Source organism: Nipponia nippon, unplaced genomic scaffold (genome assembly GCF_047370975.1).
Source record: "Nipponia nippon isolate SJK-2023a ecotype South Korea unplaced genomic scaffold, ASM4737097v1 scaffold_5, whole genome shotgun sequence".
Taxonomy (NCBI): domain Eukaryota; kingdom Metazoa; phylum Chordata; class Aves; order Pelecaniformes; family Threskiornithidae; genus Nipponia; species Nipponia nippon.
Window position 1 is genome coordinate 38,925,782 of NW_028262369.1, and position 18,866 is coordinate 38,944,647.

At 36.6% G+C, this 18,866-nt stretch overlaps 1 protein-coding gene across 1 annotated transcript in view; it reads right to left on the reverse strand.

Annotated features, from left to right (window-relative positions):
• The window catches only part of HFM1 (helicase for meiosis 1), a 42,155-nt gene extending 25,906 nt beyond the window's left edge, over positions 1 to 16,249 (reverse strand). Inside the window, exons 1-14 of the mRNA XM_087732611.1 lie at positions 16,078 to 16,249; positions 13,994 to 14,042; positions 13,371 to 13,469; positions 12,828 to 12,949; positions 11,063 to 11,384; positions 10,003 to 10,280; positions 8,400 to 8,447; positions 6,558 to 6,628; positions 4,280 to 4,412; positions 1,856 to 2,007; positions 1,429 to 1,506; positions 1,129 to 1,290; positions 484 to 684; positions 311 to 399 (exon numbers count right to left, since the gene is read on the reverse strand). Of these exons, the coding sequence (XP_087588737.1) occupies positions 311 to 399; positions 484 to 684; positions 1,129 to 1,290; positions 1,429 to 1,506; positions 1,856 to 2,007; positions 4,280 to 4,412; positions 6,558 to 6,628; positions 8,400 to 8,447; positions 10,003 to 10,280; positions 11,063 to 11,384; positions 12,828 to 12,949; positions 13,371 to 13,441 (1,727 nt within the window). The 5' untranslated portion in view covers positions 13,442 to 13,469; positions 13,994 to 14,042; positions 16,078 to 16,249. The remainder of the gene's footprint in view (positions 1 to 310; positions 400 to 483; positions 685 to 1,128; positions 1,291 to 1,428; positions 1,507 to 1,855; positions 2,008 to 4,279; positions 4,413 to 6,557; positions 6,629 to 8,399; positions 8,448 to 10,002; positions 10,281 to 11,062; positions 11,385 to 12,827; positions 12,950 to 13,370; positions 13,470 to 13,993; positions 14,043 to 16,077) is intronic.
• Between the last annotated feature and the right edge of the window lie 2,617 nt (positions 16,250 to 18,866).

The following is an 18,866-nucleotide window of genomic DNA, read 5'->3' on the forward strand; positions in this document are numbered from 1 at the left end:
CATTTCAACTATTCATATGCTTAATCTTTGCACTACAAGGCCTTATAGGTCCATAGGAATTAACATTTGTATGTTTAGAAAGCAGCTTTTAGAAACAACTTAATGTTTGTGAAAAGTATCCTAAAAATCTGAAAAGCAAATAAAACTTCCCAAGAAGAGGGCCAATTTACTGAAAAGTATGTCAGCTGTGATGATGATTTAGTTGCAGACACTCTGCTAGAAACTGGATTAGCTCAACAGCTTTCTTCACAGATGTCGCAGGTTCACTAAAACACACATACACTTATTAACAACTCAAATATAAAAATACCTTTGTTTCTGTTCTATACTCAGGAGAAATTTAGCATCTTTTGCAAGAACAGAAGCGGCCTGCTGCACTCCTTTTCTTGTGGCACAGAACTATAAATAAGAAAAGATTTTTTTGAATCAACACTTTTAAGAAAGAAACAATTTCAAACGTGATGAGAAAAAAAGCTGTTGTACCACAAGTGCTGGTTTTTGTTCCGAGTATGTTTGTATAATACTAGCTATCTTGTAGTTGAGAGTTAAGTCAAATTTGAATTCTGTCTGATTGTCACTGCAAGGAAAACCAAGAACAATTTTGCGTAGCTTCACTGGTCGTTGATCCTCATCTATTTTCAGACATACAGCAGGCATCTTACTATCTGAAAGCCATTCTGCAATCTTTAAAAAAGAAGAAATAGAATGGAAATTATAAATTTCTGGTTTTAATCATGCTCTGCTCTAACTGCATCACACAATAATTAACTTCACTTTTGTCACATGTAAACTATTAACACATTTGACATTCCTTTTATCATTAAAATCATAGGTGAAGTTCTGTTTTCTACAGGACCAATATAATTCGGACTGAAATCTCAAGTCTGTTGTGATTTGTACTTAGAGACAAAAATAACAAACAGAAATCTAAAGCTGAAGCATGTCCATACTTGGCTGATAGTTCCATATGGTTGTAGGTCATTTGTTACATTAACATCAACCTCACAGCTGTCTTCAGCTGACAGCGTCAAAATGACAACTTTGTTATCAATCTGAATTTATAACTCCAGGTAAATTTTATAAAATACAACTACGTTAATTACAATACAGTCAAAACGTAACTCTTACATCTTCAGCGTTTGGGATTGTTGCAGAAACAGCTACGAATCTCAAGGGAGGAACGGTGTCATGATTCTCTAAAAGACGCCAAAGGGAAGACTGAACAGTCTTCATCCGACTGACTACAACTTCTAATGTTGCGCCACGGCTTTCATCCTTTATAACATGCACCTATTAGGAATTTTAAAAGATTTGCAAAATATTTCTCCAGTTATAATCTATACATGCGTTAAACAAATGTTATATTTTCTAAGTTTCCTTTTATCTTCAAGAAAAAAAACAGTGCATATAAAACATTAATTTTCTTACTTCATCAATGAGAAACAGTCGCACAAGCTGGACTATAGAGTTGTCTCTCCACCTTCTAGTCATGCTATCCCATTTTTCCTAGGAGAAAAAAAAACACAACAAAACAACAACAGAAGGTGAAAGATGTTTTAAAGGCCAACATATGCCAGGAGTACAGGCAGACATGCCTAAACTTTAATAAATCTTTAAATAAAATCAGGCAAATTAATTCAAGCTAATGTCATGTATGTTTCATCTGGCACATTATTATTTTACTAACTGTTGTTTATATGAACTAATAGTACACACAGCAGTGTGCAGGCAAGCATAAGGATCACAAAACTACTGCTTCCTACCAAAAAAAGGAGCAGTTTTAGTAGCATACAATTAGTAGAGTACTAATGTCTGCTTATTCTAGGGTTTTGCAAGAACTGGGATTGAAACCTACAGGTGTAGTGATAATAATGTGAGCATTATGTATTTCAAATAAATCATCCATCACTGTATCCCCTGTCAGTTCCTTGCAGCTGAGTCCTATAGGTCCAAATTTTTCTCTCCAATCATCAAAACGCTGACTGCATAGAGCTTTTATCGGAGCCACTAAAAATAACACAAAATAATCAGAGTTATATCAGGAAAATCAAATCTTTAACTGTATTGCAAAAGATGATAAATGCACACATTTTTAAGATGTCTTCTTGAATTTAATTTCCCTAATTTTCAGCTTTGCTCCCAGAACCATAATATTTGTAACTGATATTATTATCATCCTTATTATCCTATTCCATGTCGAGCTTTGGGCCCCAGTTCTTCCCTATCAGCAATCAGAAATAGAACCCTTTAATTAATGAATTAATGTTATCTATGCCCTCTCTTAATCCTGATTTTTTCCTCAATCCCACATGGAAACAATCATTCAACTATCAAATGTTTTCTCACAGACAGAAGAAACCACAAGAAATACATATTTTCTAATGAAAGATCATACAAATATCAACCTTTTTCCAGTTCAGAATGATTTGAGAACTCTATATTCAGAAAAAAAAGGGGTTATAAATGAGAAACCATCCACGAGCAAGAGACAGAATACCAGAAGAGATCAAAATCTATCTAAACCAAATATACGGTTAAGTGTAGTCACAGTCATACTGAGCAGCTAACACAACAGGTAGCAGCTAACGCAGCAGGTAGCAGTTCTGATGCTGGTCCTCATGAACAGACTCCTAAAACAATCAATTTCTTCTTTTTTTTTTTTTTTCCCTGAGGATACATACTATACTTTTGCAGATGGAGGTTGATTTCTAGAAATCAGAAGTCATTCTCTCCAAGGACCGACACTAGCAACACATGTAAGTCTATATTGGATAGGTAATCTATACAGAAAATGCAGTAATTTAAGTGAAAGAAGTGATCTACACATGGTCCTAAACCAGCAAATAGATCTTGCAGTGATTATATCCTAGGCTAGTTAGAGCCACTGGAATATGAACAATTTCTGCATATCAGCTGACAAGTGATCCCTAAGATGAAGAGATTTAAAGAACCAGTTTCTGCTTCAGAAAGAGGTGTAAAAACTTTTAAGCGTATCAGTGGCCTATAAAGCAGGGAAAATCCCTAGCTCCAGAAAGTTCATTAAGGTACCAGCAAGTAACTCACAAAACTGCAAAAGTCATAATCTTTCGCTATGCAAGAATGCAAGAAGCTAGCGATTGCTCCTGGAACTTCAGTCACCAATCCTCAGCACGTGTTAAAAGCTAGTGGGAAACAACTCTAATTTAAACAGCTACTGCAAGCTTATTCACATACATCAGGCCACTGACGAACCAGGTACCAGAGCACGCTCCAGCAGTACATAATCTGATTAACACCAAATGTTGCAACAGAGGAAGACTGACGTGTCTCCTTCTCCATCACTGTCAAACCTGGAAAGGTCAGCAGATCTAATTCCACCAGCAGGTAACTGCTTCCTTACTGAAAGTTCCAACCAGCCAATTTGTATGGATTCTACCAAGGCAATCAAAAACATTACAGAACACTGAAATGTTCCACCTCGATCAGCTGACAGAAAAACTATAATACATGCCTATTTATAAAAGATCTGTTCACAACACAGGGTAAACTCTAAATCATCTCTACGTTTATTGTAAGAATTTGAACACATGGGAATTTAAAAAAAAATAATAATTAGGCTGAAACTTCTGTAAATATAAAGATTAACCATCATATCACTGTATGAATTAATTAAAACTGGGAAAAAAATCACCAATTTCATCTGATTTACATGATATGAACTCAATTCTCCAGGAAGGAAAGAAAAAAAGTGTAATTGTTGTAACTATCTTCAAGTATTTTTATTAGTTCCTATATGGGTTAATTAAACTCATGAAGACCACAGCTTTGTTGCCTCTGAACTAGTAGACAGAAAGCAACAGTTAGCACAAAACCTTGCCAGGTAAGTGAATATTGGAAAATCTGATCCTCATCTCAGAGCAAGAGACAGGCATACAAAAGATACTGCATAATTTCTGGCTCTGCCACTAAGAATTTCTTCTAATTTCCTTTGCTTCCTTCTTCATGTACATCTTGCCTTCTTAGAGGACAAACTCTTCACAAGATTTTTTAAATTTTTATTTGTATAGGCAATGCTGAACACTACAATTACACAGTGCTGTTAAATACTAATAATAGTTACAATGGTATCACAAATAAAACAAACCCTAAAAGAAACAACTTCTTAAAGAATGAGGTAGGTCACAATTTCTTAACATATTTAATTTCAATATTATTAAAGCACTCACTCCACATCTCCACATTTACAGAATGACATTTTCTACTGCTGTCACCAAAATGTTTAAAGCTGCATAATACTTACTGTAAACAACTTTAATATTTAACCAAGGCAGTGGGGCTTCCATGAGTAATCTGGTAATAGCTAGCTCGAACATTACAGTTTTTCCAGAGCCAGTCGGAGCACAAATCACAAAATTCCTATCTGTGTAAAGAAGCTAGGAAAGAATTGCAAAGCAGTAAATATAACACAGCTATCCCTTGTACCTATTCATACATTCCAAAAGCATTCTCTAGGGGAAAATGACACAAGGAAATTACTATTACATTGATATATGTAGTCCTCTAAAAATTTTTGTATTAGATGTGAACTTTAAGTTACAGCAAAAGCAAGAACATCATCTGCTACACATCTGCCACAGAAACGTAAATGAGATACTGTTCATCTAAGGTTACTATGTAATGAAGTCTACCATTCTGCAACCAACAAAAAACCCCCAGTATCTAGCCTTAGATGACGTTAATACAGAATCGCAGCCAATGTCCAAAACCAAACGTAGGCTCATCAGAAAGAGGTATTTTGTGCTCAAATTCAAAGTGCAATTTGTTTTCCCTCTGTAATTCAATCTGCATTCAAAATTCCAACATTGTTGAATATATATAATTTTAAAAGAATGTTAAGTTTTCAATAATGATGAAAGTAGGTTTTTATGACTATGCTTCCTGCCTTCCCCCACATTCCATCCTCCACCATCTTAGAAGCCAGGTATGTCCATGTCAGCTTCCCCCGTTTTCCCCTGACCAGGTTGACTCTACCCTCTCTCCTCCTCCACAGTGTCACTCGCTCACCCTCCCTCCATGCAGCATGCCCTGAGCAGCTTCATTTCCTTCCTTCCCTCACAACACCTCACGGATTCTACTATTCTCATTCTTTTTTCCTTTTCTTCTAGCTGTTAATGCTCTAAAACTATTCTATGACTGTTAGGAGCTCACAGGGATGAATGAGAATCACTTAGTGCTTGACTTATAAATAACTGTAGCAATGACTGACACTGACAGTACTGCTGAACAGCTGCAGGAATTACCTGTGCTCTTCATCTACCATTCCAGGTTTTTTTTCTCACAAAAATCAATGAAGTATGAATGCTGTATGAATACAAAATTTTCCCTAATTTTTGTTAAATAATCCTTTGTAACATTCACTGTGAATCAACCAGAGAAATTCTACCAAGTTGAATGTTTTCAACTTATTTCTTGGAAGCAGAGAGTTGCTACCAAGTTGAATTTTGCAAGCTTAACCAATTAAAAAAAAAAATACATGACTATTATCTTTTTAATATGCTGATTTCTCTTAATTTTTAACAACTTGTCGTATCTTATACATGAATGACAAGCAAATCTTGTCCTTCCTGGTACCTTACAAACAAGTTTATATTTAGGAGTACTAATACATAAGCCATTAAAAAAAATTTTTTTTAAGAAAACTATTGCCCTGAGAACTCTGTTCTTGCAACTTCCATGAAAGTAAACCTTGCTTACAGCTGCAGTTTTCCATTATTCTAGGAACAGAGAGTCACACAAGATTATTTTACAGGCCAATATGATGTATAACTCTCATCAGAAAACAAACACAAATTTGGAATAAGGAAAAATACCCCAAATCCATGCATAAAACTAAAAACGTAAGGAAAAAAAGCAAAAATACAGCTCCCTGTATAATTTAATATTCTGCTTATATAAGCACCATTCTTAAAATCTTCTCTTTACAAAACATTACTTAGTGGATAAAAAATTCAAACAAAAACCTGTAGCATCAAAAGTAGCTTAAAACACATGCTTAGAAATGTTTGTGAATGACACTGGGATTTCCCCTAGAGTTGAATAAAAATTTCAAATGCTCTGTTGAAGACTCCGGTGGAACCTGTATCTCTTCTCTGCAATACCCGTAATACAATGTTTCTCAAATTGGTTGCTTTCAAAATAAGTTTTGGGTTTTAAAGAAAGAGCATAGCTGATAAAAAAGGCAGGGACAAACATCGCTTCTCCAAAAGGACAACCTTCTCTAAAGTTCTGCTTTTCTTAATCTTCTTGTGAAAATCATTAAAAAATATTACTCATCTGTAGGCATAAATACACATATAATTCACATCTTCAAACAAATGTATTTAAAACTGAGAAAAACATTTTTAAAAGTACTTCCGGTCTCTTCTCCCAGTTAAGCACAACCCCTGCTCAATTATTCCAGGAAGAGGTTCTAGATATATTACAGTTTTCTAACCCCTTTTAAGTGCCAAGTATCAAAGTATCATTTAAATTTCTCTACAAAGTACTACTTACAGTTGCAGCTAACGTTTCTTACTTACATCATCCAAAGCTTTTGACTGTGCATAGTTAAAATATGGGAACTCCTTAAAAATACTTCTAAATTGGGTCGCTTGACAGCATTAAGGAATTGAAAACAATTGAGTGAAAATTGTAAAATTTATTTTAGAACTGTAAAATGCATCTCTTTCTTGAAGTTTAAACGCAAACTTAAAACATATGCAACAATCTTTCACTGATACAGGCTTGTAAAAAAATATCAAAAAGTAACTTATTAAATGATTTAGTAGCTTTATTTAGATTCTTGGTGTGCCATATATTCCACTTCACCAAAAATCCACAACCTATTTGAGAGGTCTCAGGATTATACCAGTAATCAAGAACCTCCTCGCTGGCATAGGCTTCACAGAACCGCATACAGTTACGGAATGTGAAACTGCAAGGGACAAAAGCTTTATTCTACACTGCAAACCAGATACAAGAGCAAGCAGAGCACTGCCGTTAGCATATCTGAAGTGTCAATGGCCACACTATATTTGTAATATAACACAAATTAATTAGCATAATATTGTATGTCCAGTCGTAACAGTAGCAAAGAAATTCACTCTTAGTGCTGACAGTGGTTTTAAAGATATTTTCAATTGTTAATATGGTGTATTCTTCAGACAACAACATTCTTATCTAAAATATGAGTAAGAGGAAAGAGAGTATTGTTACATTACAAATCCAAATAAGTAAGTTGATCCTTGTCTGGACTTGCACTGAAGCCACAGAAGCAGACTAACTGTAACCATCCGATCAGGCGGAGGATGCACACACAGTCAGACATAATACCAACAGTAACAAGAACAACAAACTGCTGAGGCCTCAGTTGATGTTACATTAAAAGACTAAATAAAAAGGAAAAGAAAAGGGAGTAAACCAAGAAATAAGAGTAGTTAAATATAAACATTAGAAATGGGTAAAGATAAGCAAGTAATATTGGACTACAGAAAATAAGGATTTTTTAAAAAGACTTGTCTAAAATTATGTCTCTAAATAAGTGATCTATTTCCAAGATGCAGAACATTGACTATCTGTAATTGGCAACATCAGAACAACTGAGTCCTTACTCATTTTGGAAATCATGACATTTCTTAAAGCTATTCACGTGAATTTAAGTTGCCTAAATTTAGACATTTCCTCTTCCTGATATTTAACCTGCCATTTGATAGGTTACTAGAAACAAAATATTGAAAAGACAGTGTAAAAAAAAAGAAAAAATAAAGTTTGACAGGTATAGATGGATGGTTAATTATGCTACGTGTTCAAGGCAGGGGCAAGAAGAAGGAAAATTATTGTAAAATCTGCTTAAAGAATGGAAATATACTGTATGCACACTATAACATAAATACAGACCTAAAAGGAATATATTTATATAAGTTTATTTTCTCCTGAGAAAATGGGACAAGAAGATAGATTCAGTTTTCCTAATAAGCCTAAACACTAATTCACTTTTCCTTTATTTAAAGTGTATGGGGATATATGTGTGTATGTGTCTTTGCACATAAAATCTGGCCTCAAATATATATTATGCAAACTAAAAATTTTACATTCTACATTTTAAAAATAAACAGTTTTGAGGATAAAATTTGAATGTTTGAAATAAGAATAAATTTGCTTAGCAATGGATGATGTATAAGTTGTCCTATTTTCATTCTAGCTTTGGAAGTCCAAAAGGCAAACACCTATTCATCATTTGATTCCCAGCATTACGTTACAAATCAAAACTATTACAGTGTAATGCATGAGTTCCCATGGCTACAAATTAAACACTATAATTTTGTAAATGTAAAAGCATTGTAATAAAATCAGTAAATCAGATACAGCAAACACAAGGATACGTATTTCTGTAACAGCCCTCAAAACTTCCAGTTTTCTTCCTGTAGTTCCTAAAGAAATAAATGAAGTAAACTTTTATAAAGCCAGATTTGTTTACAACCATGAAAAATATCTTCCTGACCCCAAGCTATGTGTTCTGTGAGGAGCTGCAAGGCTACAACAAGGTCCAGGTGACACAAAAGGAGCTGACAGGATAGGACAGGGAGATCACAAGCTCATCATTTGAAAGGATCATTTTGGTGGCCCTTTCAATGCTGAACTCATTCCAGTTTAAGGATGTCTTGCCCATACCAGAGGCTCAAAACTTGATGCAGTATCTAGATGTGGTCTCAAAAGTGCCAAGAAGAAGGGGATAATCATTTCCCTCAACTTCCTGGCTTTGTTCCTGTTAACAAAAGGCCAGGATGGATGCTGTTGGCCTTTGTTACTGCTGGGGCACGCTGCTCACTCAGGTTCAGCAAGCTGTTCATCAGACCCCAGGCCCTCTTCCGCAGAGCTGGCCCCAGTTGGTCCATCCCAGGGGAACCCCAGGGGTTCTTCTCTTGCCCTGGGGCAGGACTTTGCATTCGTCCCTACTGAATTTCATGAGATCCCTGGCAGCCCCCTCCTCCAGGACAGACCCCTGCAGTACTCCACTTGTGGCAGGCATGTGGGCCCAGTCTGACCCATTAACCCCTACCCTCTGAGCCTGACCATCCAACCATTTTTTTACCGATGCAGCTGTCCATCCATTCCTAATGTCCTAACTTGGATACGAGAATGTTGTGGAAGACAGTGTTTCTCAACCATTCTATGATTCTATGAAAAGCCTTGCTGAAGTCAAAGTAAATGACATCCACTGCTCTCCCCTCATCCACAAATCTAGTCACCATTGCCCAGAAGGCAATCAGACAGGAATCACGGTTTTCCATTCCTGACCAGCCTCCAAATCCCATCTTAAGCCAAAGCTCTGCCCTACAACTTTCTGCTAAAACTATTTGTCTATACTGTATTTGTATATGTAGCAGTTAGCCAGGTACACAAGGTACATTCCACAGATGCAATGAGTCCCTGTCCTATAAAGCTTAAAATCTAGAAATAAACCACACATATTTAAAAACTACTAAAAAACAAAAATAATTTCTGAAACAAGTATTTTATCATTTCATCAAAATCCTCACCACTTTCCTCCATTTTCCAGATTTTTCCCATTTAAAGTCTATTTCTACAAAGATACAAATCTGAGCCGCATCACAAATAAACATTCCATTTTCAATTTCTGGTTTCAAATGAAGATGAGACTATTTACCACATGAAGGGACGAGGCTGCTCTTCTTCAAATTGTTTAGGAGACTGATTTGAAGTGACATTTTCAAAAAGGTTTACATGACTTGGCACTTTTGAAAACGTGACTCTTCTTCACAAATTGTTTACCCAGCTCATATTAAACAACAATGCAATTAAGTTCCATAGAATTGCAATATCTTCTATCAAGTTTAGCCAATTATCTCACCTTGAGCTGATGGGAAAATGTTCTTCACTCCACCTCAGATCATGGATATCCATTATTATTATATACCAAAGACAGACAGTGGACTATTTTTCTTGAAATAGAGTAATAATTACCTGTCACATCCAGAATCTCTGAAGCATTAGAAAATGATTTAATTTTAATTCCATTTTTAGATGCAATGTCCCCGTCAGTTACCCTATGCAGAGTAAAATCTGAGTCTTTAGTTATTGGTTTAGTTATTGGAACATGATGATTATTTCTCCATAAACCTTCTTCTCTCACTTCTTTCATGTTTTCACTTGTATTTAAGTAAGTATCAATTTCTTTCACATCCATAGAACTATCTTTAAAGTCTGTATTTTTATACATATAACCAGACATTTTAAATAAGCTGCAAAAGATCCAGGATTTTTGTTAGTTTGTTGTAATGTTACACAGTTTCTCTAATATTTGAAAAACATCTATGTTTCTATTAGAAGCAGAACTAGTAAGATACAATCATAAAAAAAAAGGTTTTATCTCATTTTATTTAATCTGACACTCCTCTACCTGAAGAAGACTCTTTTCAAGATACATCTTAACTTTACTTTCATTCCAGAAAGAACCTGAAAGAATAAACTGCCTGTCCAGATGGGCTCTGAATCCCAACAGCAGATTAGCTGTCCATCTCTGCATAATTAAAAACAATAGAGACATAAAGGTTCTGAGGAATGAGAAGAGCTGGGCATAGAAGAGGAGTCTATCTGTAAAACCCCTCCTCCCAGGCAGCACTGAAATCATGTTGAGAACTGCTCAAGGTATTCCTGGCTGGCTGACCTTTGCTCTGAAAAGCAAGTGATCTTAGCCTTCTTGCTCATTACCGTGTGGACAAAGAACTCAAAATAGTATTTTGAAAAACCTTTGTTATCTAACCATTTCTTTAAAATTAAAGCAACAAACCTCATCCTTACTTTTCTCATAAAAGAGGCTGAGCTCAAGACACATGTAATTACAGTACTAAAATATTGCCAAAAGGAAACACCTTTTTTCCTTATACTGAAAAGAATTAGTGTCTGGAGCCCTGTTAAAGTACCTTCAATTGAAGGATCCAAAACTCCGCATTTAACAAATGTATCTAAAATGATAATATATTTCTGACAGTTGATAAATTATCAGAATTGACTAGACACCTACCTTTTTCTTAATGTTGAATGGACACTCTCATCATCACTGTTCTCTGGAAAATTACTCAATATTTTATTTTGTGAAAAATTTGCACAAGGTTGCTGAGAAACCCCTGTTCCTGGTTTAGATTTATCTTGGTCAGAAGAGAGAAAAAATGAAACCATTTTCAGACTTTGATGCCGAAAACTATTTTTTTCTCTTTCTCCTACACTTAATTGGAGCACTTCTTTTTCAGAGGCTACGCCAAAATGAACAGGTGCCAGTGATTTATCATTTACTTCCTCAGTGTTACTCTTACATTGCTGTATAAACTTCTGGTGCTTTCTCCCTCCTACAAAAACAATAAATTATTATTTCTATTAATATTCATATTCCTATTCATAGTAATTTTACTAAATATCTTCCACACAGAATAAACCAAATTCACATATATGAACTGATATTTCTGTCTTATTGCAAGAACTTTAGTGTATATTTTAATACTCATGCTGATGAATGCAATGCATCTGTTGTCAATTAAAAAGTTATAAAACCAGGGTCACTTTCTATGCTTCTTATACAAAGTAATGGAGCAAAACTATTCCTCAGAACTACAAGGTTGTTTGTAAGACAAACTCTTCACCCTGTCGCAGAATAAAGATGGTCTTTTAAAAAAATAACACAATGACCAAGCTTGAAGTTCCTACTACAAACAGCTGTGAGATAAACCCTGCAATCTCAACAGTCAAAATTCGTAATGATGTTGGTGACAGGCTGGTTTCATAGTCATCTTGGTTAATTATCACATTTTGCAGGGTTAGTTCGCAGTAGGATCGGTGTCCTGATCTGGCTGACCATACAAGTGTTGCTGTCAGTAGAAGGAAAGCAAGAGCAGAAATAAGCAATGGAATGCAACAAGATTACACAACAGCTCTATTCCACAGCCTATTAATTTCAGCGTTATCCATCTAGAAACCTAAAATGACAATGGCCTGTTTGTGACATAACCCCAACAGTTCTAACTCTACAAACACCAGAAAGCTTATTTGAATGAGTAGTTCTTAATGGAATTGCTCTTGCATAAAGTAGAAAAATACACTTCTGTCTTAACAATACAATTCCTAAACAGAGAATATCATAAATCAGCACAGCAGCTAAGAAATGCAGACATCTAGTTGACAGAGATAAAGCAAGCGAATTCTTTAAAATAAATTTCCTGAAGGTGATCCTGAATGTCTAGATGGAAGGAAAGCTCCACTTAGCAGCAATCAATGGCCAGATTCAAATTTGGCCTCCTGAACAGCAATTTGAAAAAAGCCCCAAAAGGGAAGAAGAAAGTTAGGTTCATATAAACTCTCTGTTCCTTGGTCGGGAGACAGATCATCCATGTGTTTCATTATGCTTTTACAGATGCTTCCCACTGTGTTATGATGCTTCATATAGCTGACATTTTGATCATAACTTCTTACCTTGCCCACTTCTGCACAGTAAACTTGTAGCCTGTGCATGCCCAAAGAGGACTGCTAATACTCCAAACATATGTAAGACCATCACTCTCAACTAAAATATATTCTTTATCTGTGTTTGCTTACCTAGAATACTTCATATTTCACAGCATTAGAAGAGAGAGGAGGAATTATTTGTCAAGCTAATTATTTCTTAAGCCATTCAAAATGAATGTCAAATATTATGGCTTAGTGGGACTTGGCAGTGTTAGGTTTATGGTCGGACTCGATGATCTTAAAGATCTTTTCCAACCTAAATGACTCTATGATTCTATTCTATGATATTTTACCCATATGAGTGTTGGCTGCGTTTTTTTCCAGTTCCCTCTGTAATTCTTCTACAGCTGGAATTTCAGCAATAGCTGGAGCAGGTGCAATACACCAAATCTTAGGCTCTTCATTTTCTAGATACCTATTTTTAACACACAAATGTAAGGTAAAAGCATTCTTTAAGCACCCTCCGCATCAACCTCCACATCATCCCTCCTAACAACCCTCCACAAATCACCAATCATAAATAACCTACTGTTTTTCCTGCTAAAAAAAAATATTCTTATTCTTTAATTCATGTGATTTTTAACCACAGAAAATTTAAGAGGTAAAACTTCTGCTAACCCGTATTTCTTATAGCCCTAAGATACACCTGTATCATTCAAAATTCAGTGTGCTTGGAAAACCATTTCAAAGTAAGGGTTATGAACCTGGAAATTTCTAGCCCCACATTTCTATTGGTAGACAGAAAAGGGAGTTACAAAAAAAATTCTCCTGTAAAATGATGCAGAATGTGGAAAAACTTGGAAAACAATTATATATATTTAACAATAAAGATTTACCTTTGTCTTGTATCTGGTCTCTCATAAAACAAATTATCCAATGAAAAGACCATATCTGCAGAGTTAAACATTTTTAGACCAAATGTGAAGTCTCTTAATCTGCAAAAGGCAGCACAAGGAACTGAGAAACTGAAATTACTAGAATTTAACCTGTATAAGCAATAGAAAGCTTATTAGTTATAAGTGCCAATACTTAATTTCTAGTTTCTTTTAGAGCTCTTGTCTGCATCCTTAATTGAAAAAAAAAGAATCTCTCTCCTGATAAAATATCGTTCCTATTACTTATGACCAAAAAATCCTGTAGGACGGCACTTTAAACAACCTTTACATTACCATGACATGTCAGGAGGGAAAAAGTGGGTAAGAGTAAAGATCCACACAAAGTTTATGTTAAATTATTTAAGTTCTAAGAATAATACTAAGATTCTTCTATTCAACTACAGACTATACATTTTTTTCTCAGATTGTTTCTGTTCTGATGGAAAAATACAATCTGCCTTATGATCAGCTTCCGTCAATTTTTACAAAATAAAATTATTCTATTATCTAAAAAACCCAAACAATTATTTTAATTTACAAGCAAATCAGATTTTTTTTTTTTAACATAGATAGAAATTGCTTACCTGGATAACTGGAGTATGGGCCCAATTCCTTAACGTTAACAGGTTTGTTCTGAAACATCAGGACCAGGGATTATTTCTAAATTACTTATCATATACACCCGTTTTAAAAACACTCCAGTTAATTTAAATAGTTTTCATTTAGCACCAACTCTAGGCATTAAACATGTTTTCTTTATGTGTTTGTGTTGAGAAGCTTCACAGCTCTTAATTTTGCTTAAGGACAACTTTAAAAAGCAAAGATCTCACTAAAAGAATACCATAGAAAGGATTTTATGAGTCAAAAATCTTAGATTCATTGAAACAAACGGTAAAACACCAGATCAACTTCAACAGACTTTATAAAACTCAATAAAGGCCAAATCTGATGATAAAAAACAAAGCAAAGCTATCTTCTTTACCTACAGAGATAAACCAAAGGCGACACTTCTTTTGTAGTCCAGCATCTCATTAGTAACATATGAAAAAAATCTTTTAGAGTGCTTTGCAGATAAGATTCAGGTTTACTTAATTACTGTATACTGTCAGCTGTGAATCAAAAATTTTAAAAATATTTTTCTTCCACAGAAGCTGTAAAACTTCAAATATTCCAGAGAAATGTTTCAAATTTTAAACAGAAAACATTTCACAATACCAGCAGAATACAGAGCATGTAATCAAAACTGTCTGCGAACACAGTGAAGAAGATAGGTTTTAGAACTTCAAACAAGAAATGTGTCAATGCCCCTTTTACACTCCTTTTCAGAGTAAGTCTGCAAAACCACTTCTACCAATTTCTGTCACTCCCCCACCGCCAGGTTTTACCACTTTTTCCTTCACACTAATAACTCTAGAATTTAGAAATCACACTAACAAACCTAACAAAGCTGGTTAATTTTGCCACCATGTTTTTGCATACTTTTAAGGTCAGTAATCTAAAGCAGGAGTTCTCAGGCTTGGGTATCAGCAGTGGCAGCAGAAAGCATCTGTCAGGAGCACTATCAAGTTGTTGCTATTCAAGTAGTAATTATCCACATTAAGTGCTCATCCAACTGAATAACCACCACTCCATCAGCTCCAAGGAGCTGCAAAAACCGCACACCAGCATGAAATGGTTTTCATACCTCAGGTGGGGAATCGTCAATCTATGATTATGCAACTTCCATTTAAATAATTTGGATTTATGATTCCCATCCTTGAGCAGTCTTTGTTATACACAATACTTAACCTGCCAGGCCCTTCAGGCCCCTGCTCTCTGTAAGTTGTTCATTCTTTGACTGGCTCCATTAATTGCAATCGCTTGATAATGTAAATAAAAATTATAGGAGTTGTTGTGGTCATTCTGAGACTGGAAAACCGTGGCACAATGTTCCTTTATGCAGTCCTGCATTCATCCACCTGCTTGCTGGCTGTCAGCTGGGACATCCCCCTCAAAATCCCCAGCCAAGAAATAGTGAAAAGTCTCTCAGACTTTTAAAGGAAGAAAACAGAAGGAAAAAAAAAAAAGGGGGGGGGGGGGGGAGGCAAGGGCCTAAAACATGTCTCCGAGATGGATAGGAATCACAAAGTCTTTTCCATACCCTCTCTGCTGTTTGATAGCACTGGGAAAATGCATATTCAGGATGGAAGAATGAAGATTAGTAGGTGTCTGCAGAAGCAGCACAGACCATCGATTCACACTTACAAAGAGATGTCTGCCAACTCCTGTAAGCAAAGACCTCTCATGTATCTGCTTTAAGAAACAGATTACTACATGCTTATTACGAACACTGCAGGCCACAATGGGGTTTCCTCAGTTTTGAAGCCCCTTTGCTTTTCACTCCCCTCCTAAAACCAAGTCCTTTCCTCAGACCTCTGTATTTCACCCCAGCGCTCTCTCCAGGGGCCCCACAGCGAGGGTTGCAACCTTCAGGAGCGGCGGCCCCAACAAACTGCAACTGCTCGCTGCCAGCTGTGAGCCAGGTGCCCTGCAGGGGCAGAGGCCGTCCCCGCCTCACAGCGCTCCTTCCCCGTTCCTGCCAGCCCCTAAGGGCCCCCTCACAGCCAGGCTCCCTCTCCCACCCTCTTCCCTCGCCTGAGGAAGGAGAACCTGACAGAGACGCCCCCACCTCACCAACAGCGCCTCCCGCCACCACCGCGCAAAATGGCGGCAACGGAGGAGCCAAGGCGGTGCCAGGGCAGCTCCGGGGCAATCAATGCCCCTCAGCCGGGCCGGCCGAGCGAGGGGGAGGCGGCGCTTGCCAGCCGGTCCTTTTCAGGCACTGCCCCAGGGGCGGGCCGCCCTCCAGAGTCTGCGGGAGCCGGCCGGGTCCGGCTTGCTGTCGCCGCGGCGGGCCCTGCGGGCTCCCGCTGGCACGAAATGGAGGGCGCGGGGCCCGCTCCGCGATGGCGGGCTTTTCCTGAGAGGCGCGGCTCGGCCGTAACGCCTGACAAACCACCTACACTCACAAATCCTGAAACCAATGGGAAAGTAAGGGGCTAAATTCTCCTTAAAACGGTAAAAAAAGGAATGTGGAGGGACTCCACTCGTTCCAGATTTAGAGCTTGTCCAAACATGGATTTATTGGGAATTACTCTCTCTGTTGAAAAGTCCTTACTCACTTTTACATTGGTATAAATTAGAAGAGACAGCCGATTCCGGTGCCATATGACTCTGTTATTAAAAGGATCCTACCGGAAGAAATAAATACACTGAAAACATTGATCCTTAAAATATTTTCTAGTGGATTTCTGAAAAGCATTCAGGTTGTTTTTTTTTTCTTGCTGCTGCTGGCCTACAGCAACAAAGCTGCCTCAAACAATTTATATGAATTGAAACAATATCACATAAAGTATTTGTAAAATGCAGAAGTAGGTTGCTGGGGGTTTTTTTCCATAGAAATACTGCAACTTATAATTCTGGACTTGCTATTAGAGTATAGCTTTTGAACTAGTAAATTTAAAATAAATTGCAGAACTGTCTCAGAAAGACTAAATTTTAAGCTGGTTCAAAGCTTCATGCCATTCAACAAATACTAGAGAGGCAGCTACTGTAAATATGTATTTCCTCATACATAAATAGATGAAAAGGAGACAGAAGATTTTCTCAAATATTGATTGATTTTAACATAAATAATTTTTATTTAATCAACTTTTTTGGTTTTCTTTCTTGAAAATATTGATTAATTTTTAACTTTCCATTTCAAATTCTTAGACATTGTATGTTTACGTAATGGACGTGTATTCTCAGACTGTGTAAACCCAGGTCAATTAAAAGCATGCAGTAAAGGTTATGCTCATTTTTACAATTCTGTGTATATGAGGTCTTTCCTTTATTATTCTTACCTTAAAAAGACTCGCATCAGAACTGTGTCATATTACAATATTCCAAAATTTACACCGCATGTTTAGATGCTTTAATCCACCTCCCCATCTAATTACTGGGCAGACAGCCAAGGGTAAGAAGCAGGTCATTCCTACTTCCAACATGACAGGATCTTGGCCAGCACAGAAAACCAAAAGATTTTATGATAAAGAGCTTAGAATGCAATCAGGATTGCTAATGAACCCATTGTCTGAAATCAAATTCTGAACCCACCACTATTATTCAGTAACTTGAATAAAAGTGGGGAAATGTTTGTGCTTATAAGCATACAATAAGCATTCATTCTGTGCTTATAATAAATTCTGAAACCAGAAAGCATTTTTACTTCTTACTATTAGAGAATGCCTTCTTCGATTCTGGCCTCAGGCAAGTTTCCATCTTAGTTCACAACATCTGCTTTTAGCTGACCAGACTTTAAAGTTTAAAGGGATAATACAAACAGTTCATTTTTTAAAGCTATTTTTTCTTCGATTCCCTTCCCTAGGTGACATCTCCCTCAACGCATACACAAATCACATAAAATATATAGCAAAGCATTCTCTCAACTGCTCTGAGACAGTTTAATTTTTGATTTTCCCCAAGCCTAACATCTGATCTGCCATATGTTTTGAGTCTTTCCAGCTCGTGGAGATCACATACTAAGTCATAAACCTGCATGTTCTGGAGCAACACGACTAGAAAATCATGAACACCAGACATTGGTCAGCGAGCCATATGATAACAGAATAATACTCAGTAAATACAAAGCTGTTAGAAGATTCAGTTTTCTCCAGAACTTGCAAATGGAACAAATCAGCTACAAACAAACTAAATGCAGAAAAGTATCACGACATGAGTGGGCTGACAACCGCCGGTGTCTTCTCTCAGTTTCCTTTGTTTGGCTTTATCCACAATTTCAGAGATGTGACAAAACCATTGGTCTCTAAAAAGTGCCCTACCCCGTAACAGAAATCACTATGAAGTATTAGGTGGTCTTAAAATCACAGGCGACCCCTGAACTGTATGATTATTAACATATGCTTGAGATGGTTGCAATGATTCATTTATTAAAGAAATTGTAAGGTTCAAGAATTAAAAAAAAAATATTTGCAGCTGTAACATTTTCCAGTCAAAATTGGGAAATAAAAATACAGCAAGAACTAAGTTGCTTAAATGAGGAAAAGAGGAGTTTCTTCCATTTTATTCTGTTGGCTTGCATTTACAAATGCGGGCCTGATGTTGCACCAACCTTGCAAAAACTTAAAACAGGTGAATAACTTCATTTGTGGCAGCTGAAATTACTCATGTGCATAAGTGTTTGCAAGTTTGGGTCTTAAGAGAGCTAAACGCAGCTCCCACTGGGACCTGGCAATACCGCTCTGCATGTCCGCCGGAGGGGATCTCCCAGACCTGATACAAGGCACTGCTCCCCAGGGCTGCAGCATATGCTTCCCCAGGAAGTTTAGCTCTTGAACTTTGGTTTTTATGTGGCTAAAGTAAAATATGTTTAACACTATTTTTTTTTTTTCATGGTGAGGTGGGGAAAGTGTTCTT